Source organism: Apiospora kogelbergensis (assembly GCF_038363985.1).
Source record: "Apiospora kogelbergensis strain CBS 113332 chromosome Unknown utg000005l_segment0_segment0, whole genome shotgun sequence".
Classification (NCBI taxonomy): domain Eukaryota; kingdom Fungi; phylum Ascomycota; class Sordariomycetes; order Amphisphaeriales; family Apiosporaceae; genus Apiospora; species Apiospora kogelbergensis.
Genome location: NW_027117422.1, coordinates 3,480,358 through 3,487,778, shown reverse-complemented (window position 1 = coordinate 3,487,778; position 7,421 = coordinate 3,480,358). Strand labels below are relative to the sequence as shown.

At 52.4% G+C, this 7,421-nt stretch overlaps 3 protein-coding genes across 3 annotated transcripts; all 3 read left to right on the top strand.

Annotated features, from left to right (window-relative positions):
• Positions 1–2,311: 2,311 nt before the first annotated feature.
• PG998_007732 (uncharacterized protein) lies at positions 2,312–4,303 on the top strand (the record flags this gene model as incomplete). Its single annotated transcript, XM_066874548.1, is given in 3 exon segments — positions 2,312–2,724; positions 2,777–3,905; positions 3,920–4,303. The coding sequence occupies 3 exon segments, from the start codon at positions 2,312–2,314 to the stop codon at positions 4,301–4,303; spliced, it is 1,926 nt and encodes a 641-aa protein (XP_066730493.1).
• Positions 4,304–5,638: 1,335 nt separating this feature from the next.
• Positions 5,639–6,220, top strand: PG998_007731 (uncharacterized protein; the record flags this gene model as incomplete). Its single annotated transcript, XM_066874547.1, has 2 exons — positions 5,639–5,806; positions 5,864–6,220. The coding sequence occupies 2 exons, from the start codon at positions 5,639–5,641 to the stop codon at positions 6,218–6,220; spliced, it is 525 nt and encodes a 174-aa protein (XP_066730492.1).
• Positions 6,221–6,698: 478 nt separating this feature from the next.
• PG998_007730 (uncharacterized protein) lies at positions 6,699–7,370 on the top strand (the record flags this gene model as incomplete). Its single annotated transcript, XM_066874546.1, has 1 exon — positions 6,699–7,370. One exon carries the CDS (start codon positions 6,699–6,701, stop codon positions 7,368–7,370), a length of 672 nt encoding a protein of 223 aa, XP_066730491.1.
• Positions 7,371–7,421: the final 51 nt, after the last annotated feature.

Here is a 7,421-nt window from a genome sequence, read left to right as displayed (position 1 = left end):
AGCCCACCGCATTTGTTAGTAGATGCCTGTTGCTACTAAGGTGCTGTGCTAGACTGCCACTATAGCCCGGTATGTGGTGGGGAATGCCCCATGATTAGAGCCTGGCAGCCTGGGTCTAGCAAACAGGGCAAAAAGCGACAGGACCCGCCAGGGCGTTCTGGCTCGACTGGACGCTCGCCAATCGCACCTTTTTATAGAAGGGACACCCCTGTCTAGCACCTGCCGTAAGGGCGACATGTTCGATATTAGCGCCCTTCTTGCCTTCTAGCACCGATAGCCAGCCTCTTTGTGTGAATGTTGTTTTTTTGGTGCCTCTCTTTTCCCTACCCCTCCAAGTCAGAGATGGTGGGCATGCCCACTACCCTGCCAGCCACGCAAGACGACGACAAAGACACCGTCATGGACGGCTTAAGTCCGTTCCGGCGCAACCACTGCTGCGAGAACGTTACAACTGTTGGTTGCTTGCGAGGGTAGCGCTCGGCCTCCCAAACCTGACAGGAGCCTCTCCAGTGGGTCGACACCTTTTTGACTTTCGACCAGCCCTTCTGCTGGAAAGATGAAAGCGAGGAGAAAGAAGAAGAAGAGGAAGAAGAAAGAGCCAAAGCCAAGGTTGCTATTCTCCTGTGCAAGACCAGAGCAGGAAAGGCAACCAGAGTTGTGGCACTGGTCAGACTACCAATGCTTGTCCCTAGCGTCAAAACATATCGTGGATACCCCTCGTAGCGTTCTTTTGCATCCAACCTCGAGAGACATCTGTACATGCATGTGCTCAGGAACAAACAATCCGTCTTGTTTTTTACCGTATGAAAGAGGAGTCTGTACCTGGCCAGCCAGGAGTATCAACGTTTTAGTGGATGCGCGGGCACCGCCGATGTATGTATGTATTGGATATTCAAGAATAGATCTAATGCATTGGATAGAGAGCGATTGAGAGGCTGGCTCGAACTGATGTACCTACAGCAAAGGAATGGAAGACTTTCCCTCTCGTTAATTAGTTGCGAAACCAGGCACACACAATTCGTATCGTTGCGGTAATAGGGCCTTGCCAATGACTTGACACCGCCAATAACAGCGATACCCTCCCATCCCTACCTCCCTACCTCCCTACCCTCGTCCATCCTTTCAGCCAAGCGGCACGGTAGGTGGTAATGCCCCTGTCGCGGGTTCTCCTGCGAAGGTACTCGGACTTTTGTTCCATCAGAAGGGACAGAGAGTCAGGTCGAATTCGAATGGGGGAAAGGCAATATTAAGTCATCATCATTAACCCATTTCATTCCTATCCGCTATCGCGCAACAAGACCACTCCCCCCCATTCTACTACCCCCGGCTTCTCCTAAACCAAACTCCCTCTCTTCTCTCCCTCTCTCTCCCCCTTGCCACACATTCCGGTTCCGACACAGAACCCGACTTCGCTCTTCATCCCATCAGCTGTAGGCATCAGCTTCGATATTTCTCATCTATATATTCAATATTACAAAACCCCGCGGCTAGACTCAGGGACTTCATCTACAATACAGCACAGCGCAAAGCCGTCCGTCGTCCCGCAGCAGCACGCATGGCCCTCGGCAGAATTCATTTGTCGTGATCGCCCGAGCTCCCCGTCCATTTCTGGATCCTGCCCCTCCGGTGGTTGGTTCTTTAGTCTCTCGAAGGACCGAGCTTTTCCTACCGCTTGACGAACCAGCGCTTGCTTCTCATCGTTTGCTTTGCGATGAGATTCCGTGTGTAGGCTCTAAGGTCTAAATAATATCAAGGCATTATTGAGCTGGCCACAGTTTTTCCCTCTTCTTGACACTACTTTTAACTCTGTCCATTTCGAACATTGCGCAAAGCCGCGGTGTTTGTGCGGTTTCCTCACCTCCTCCCTGGCCTGCCTCTCCCGGTCGCCAGTAGCGTCTTAGTGCCCGCCCAGTATTAGAGATACTTCGTCATTCAGCTCAGCCCGCGCGACCTTCCTTTCCCCCACCAAAAGGCCCGGAAAAGACGAGAGAAACTGCGCCTGTCAATTATCACAGCCATCCACCCCCCAATTGGCAATAAGGCATTTCGGTGGAAGAGAAAAGACTATCGGATGACTTGACACGACTTACTTTACTATTTCTCCCATCACCCCCTTCACCCCCATTCTCCGCCCTCTCTCCTCATCTCCGCCTCTACTCTGGCTCTGTGTCGCATTTCATCATCTCACCCCTCCGATCCCCACCCACTGTGGCCATTTACGAACGACGTCCTATACTACGTCCCGACTCACGACGACACCAGCCACACATTTATAAACCAACGCCTGCGATAATCTATAGCCCTTTTCGATATGGCCGCAACATTCAGGCCGGTCAATATCGAAGTAAAACGGGAGGACAGCACCATGGCGCCCTCCCCCACAACTCCCACGCCGACCAAGGCGACGTTCAGTCAGCGTCCCTTGCCCACCTCGCCGTTTCCTCAGGCCGTCCAGATTCCCGAGAGCATTGATGAAAAGACGGTACCACATCGCGAAAACTCCCAACATTCTAGGAAATCGAGAGGCGATTCAGAAGACGTTGGCATGGACGACTCAGATGGAGAGGGTCACGGCGACGATGGGGCTGGGTCCGATGATGACAGCGTTAACGCCGATGGAACAAAGTCGAACAAGAAGAAGAAGTCGCAGAGGTTCTATTGTACTGATTACCCGCCCTGCAACCTCAGTTTCACAAGGAGCGAGCATTTGGCAAGGCATATTCGGTAAGTACGCTGCCGCCATTCCATACCCACAATGTATTGACTCCTAGCGAAGGAAACACACGGGTGAACGCCCTTTTCAATGCCACTGCTCGAGACGGTTCTCACGCTTGGACAACCTGCGCCAGCATGCCCAGACGGTTCACGTGAACGAAGACATACCCATCGATTCGTTGGCGGCAACGGGCACTAGGTTTCAACGACAGATCCGGACAGACCGGGTTCGTCAACCAGGTAGAGCTCGTGCCTCTACGGCAGGAAGTATGGCTGGTGGTCCAAACCGCGGTCATTCCAAATCGCTCTCCACCTCGAGCATCGGTTCTATAGGCTCCAACCTTGGCAGTCGTGACGATGCTCGCCGACGGCCGCCACCTCTAGTGATGGCTGACCCGCGGTCGCGATTGTCACTCGAGTCTTACCACAGCGCCGGCGGCGACAGTCAATATTCCTATCGGGCTGTATCCCCCAGTGACTTTAGCACACCTACTTCCGCAACCTTTTCGACAGGACAGAGCAGCCCGAGATGGTCTGGAATTGCCTCGCCCACATCGTCTCATTCTCGATCCCAAAGTATGTATACTGGCTCACGAACCCCTGGACGCCGCCTCAGTGTCCCATCGGGCGGCAATCCTTTCCAGTCGCCTCATGGCGCGAGCATTGGAAGACCTTTGTTCGGCCACTCGCCCATCAGCGCCACAAACCAGAGTGCTTTCTCTCCTGTCGCGAGCACATTAGGCTCACCAACGTCGTCTATATTTTCTCGACGGGATTCGGTGTCTAATGCTGCCGATGAAGCTTGGCGTCGCCGGACTTGGCATCCTGACTCCAGCAACTTCAGCACTGCCAATACGAGCAGCCGCCTCAGCCAGGTCATCACGCCTTCTCAGTTCCAAAGTCCTGTCGCCGGGCCCGTATCGGTTGCCAACCCTGCACCGCAGAGTTCGATCCGCTTGCCCGGCATCGAGTCTTTCGATCCTATTCCACACCGGCCGTCCTCTCCCCTTAGACGCAACCCCTCGCCAATGATGATTGATTCCGAGTCGTCGCATCCACCGGCACTCCTCCCGGCTGCAGAGAGTGCGTCTGAAGGCAGACGGGGTACGGCTAACTGGGACATGGGCCTCCACCGAGGTCTCACACGGCTTGATATAGCTTCAAATAAAACGCCCCCCGTGATGGTGCAGGTACTTGGGCTCAGGAAGTAAACCAAGCTGTCGAGGCCGAGGCCGACAGAGTCAGGATGAACCCACCAACGGTCAGGTTCAATGACGCTGTCATCATCGAGCATGGACATCCTGGACCCAGCGGTAGCAACAGGGCCTTTCACCAACACACCATGTCGGCACCATCTTTCACTCGTTCACGAGAGGGAAAGCGCCACGGATGGTACAATGGTCCAGTTATCCACAACGAAGGCCCCCTGAGAAGATTGCTCGTGTTGAACGGGTCGGGCGCATGGTTCATCCAAATATCAGCCACTTCACAGGATTTCCAGCAAGGCAGCCCACAATCTCTCAGCAGCCAGCTCCGGCCAATAACTCCACCGATAAGGACAACATGCTTCGCCTCCAAGCACTCGTAGCAGTTGCTACAAGCGAAACCAACGCCACAGCTGCTTACTAGAAGGCTATCATGGCAGCCTTTCTCTCAAGACCCATACACAACTCATTATGGTCGGATCACCTCGGCAATCCTTTTCGTCTCCTTACATTTACGACTTTTGCATTTCACGACACCATGGCTCACGAACCTCTTCCGACTTATGATGACTATTACTCCCCATCATGGCGCTCCTATCTGCATTTCAGGATGGCTTGGCTAGCTGCGAGTATATGCAACGGTGTTCAGGCGTGTTTTTCTGTCTTTGTTTTGTTATTCGGGTATACCAATCACCTACATTCGCTGCTTGGTTCAGATCCTCTCACCTCTTATCACTGCATACGAATCAGGTTCCGCCGCGCAGCTTTGGTGACCTTATGCTGCCATCTCATCCGCGGCGGACGGTCTGAATTTTCAACGCCCTAGATGTCCTGATCGACGGTATTACCTTATCGTCGCACGAATTTCCTTATTGATGATTGATGAACAACCTCAGATACCCATTCATTCTAAGATGGGGGTATTCAAAGACGACGGGACATAATAGGTGGTCTTTTGATTTATACCCATTGCATGGCTTTTCTGACGGGCTAGCATAACGTATATATGCGATGCCTGATGAACGACCTGGCTTGGTTTGTTATACAGGGCCGTGGGGGTTTTGACGAGTCGGTTTTCCCCGATATTTGATGATTGATACCCTGAGTCTATTTTCTTTTCTCCTATAGCGGAATCGTTTACCTTGTGGATATCGGGATAGGGTCTATGTGCTTTCCCCTAGTATATCGTCTATATCTACTCGTATTCGGGGAACAGCCCAAGGATTTGTTGATCACGAGCAATAGATAGACACTAGTTTTCTTTCAACGAGCATTTGCCAATCAGCAACATATATTTACAACAACGTGATTAGAGTTTTGTCACTGCCTGATACTGATCTCGGCTGCTCAGCCGTGTTGTCCCAGCTCGTAGTATGCTAACTAAGCGAATGTTGTTTCTATTTATGTGATTTCGTTAGGAAACCACGCCGAGTTGTAATTGTCCTGAGACCTCGTTGTAGAGGGATTGCATCCTATCTTCACCCGCCCCCTTTTTGGGAAAGCACAAGATCGTGTTGGCTGGTAAGGGAGGTAATTGGTACCAGGGTATATCGGATAGAGATTGGTTCTTCTAAATAAACCTTTCTTCGACCTGGTGAAGTAAATCTAAAAGGCGTGACAGTTGCGGTTCCACATCTGCAATTCACTTGCAACTTATCTTGTATGACGACCGTGCTTTCCTTTCTCTTTGTTGAACTCTACTAGTAAGCAAGCACATTATGTCTCCAACAAGCAGTTGCACTCCATGCTCTGGCACAACGGCGTTTCCTCGAGAGGTGTTGCTCCCCAACAGCGATGATTCTGGTAGTGAGGCTACCCAGTTTGACATAATCATGTTGGAAAACAATGGAGAGATCATCTCGGATCCTGCTTCGTTATCCGCAGAGGTCGAAGGCCACCAAACACTTAACATTGTCCTCCCTACATCTCTGAATCAGATGTAGGAGAACCTCATCAACGAGACCGAGTCCGATGTCAATGCATTAATCAAGTTACCCGAGCCCTTGCAGCGCTTCATGCGGTCAACTCCACCAGAGCCCACCATGCCGTCAACTATTGCATCCAAAACCCTTGGATTCCTAACAAAGCCGAAGGGACCCCGCGTAGAGAAGCCAAGGAGCAAGAAAAAGGCGGCCAAGAGGAACGAAAGAAGGTTGCGAGCCATACAAGCGCAGGCTGAGGCTCTGCTAACGGATCCCGATAGCGACGCCGGCGACACCAAATCTCCTACCTTCGAGTGTCGAGATGAGTGGGCGGCTGTACAGAGAGGCTGCCCAGCATACTCTGGAGCTTTGATGTGATTCTTGATAGCTTCTGGTGTGTCAATAATTAATCACTGTTTCAATAGTGCACTGTTGTAATCCTGCTAAAGTCATTGAGGGCTCACGGAAGTTGTTCCCATGACGAGACTCCCGCGTGAGGACAATGGCATTTTCGCCCTATTCTGCAAGTCACACGCAGCATACCCGCACCTTACTGGATTCAGCTAGGCATTTGCTACAGTAAGTGAAAGCGCAGGTGCAGTAGAGTGGTTACGTACGTGTTGGAGGCACACGTTCGGCTCGCCTCGGTGGCTCCCTCCATCTCACGTCGGACAAGGTTGCCTTGGTAAGATCTGGTATGGCTGACATGTCTTACATGACGTGTTCTAGGCCCTACAGCTGACTCACTCATGATATATGAATACCAACGCCAAGCCCATTCGCTCTAGCAGGCATGCTCATGAGTTGTTTGCGTCCTCTATCCACATCACGCCTATTATCCTGTAGTCATTCCAAGATGCCCATCCTGAGATACGGAGTCTGGCGAGGCACGGCAACCAAATGGGAGCCTACCGAGAAAGACAACGACCATGGCCACATCACCTTCACTGACGGCAACAGCTCTGATCTCGACTGCGCAGTCGACATCAAATCCAAAGACCGCGATTCCCGCATCGTGTTCTGGGACATCACCTCCTTCGACCATGCCCACCCCGTAGCCCAGAAACTGTCCAAGCTGCAGCCGGGCTACCACGCCATCGCCGACCATACGGCGCATGGCCTGGGGCTTGACTACTACCGAAGTCAGCTCGTCAAGCCCCAGCAGGGCCGCATCCTTCCCTATCACGAGAACGGCCCTGACAATGACATCCTCGACTTCTTGAACCCGATCCTCAATGCTGCCGTGGAGCAGAAGGCCGACATGTACCTATTTGGAAGCAAGTATGACGGCAATAATGGTGATGGCATCCACGATATTCACATGAATCAAGGAGACGCCGGCCACTTCGCCAAGGAGAACGGGGTATATCAGGACGGAGGCATGATCTTCAATTTCAAAGCGGGGAGTGGCGAGATGGAGGGCTGGCAGGGTGTATTCTTGGCATTTGCCACGCAGGCTACCCAAACAGACTCCAAGGGCAATGCGATGGGACCTACCTTTGCTCAGATCCTTGGCACATCCTCCTAAACCTCACATTCAGGCCTCTGAGCGCCCAGCAGGGAGTTGGGGGAGCACCAG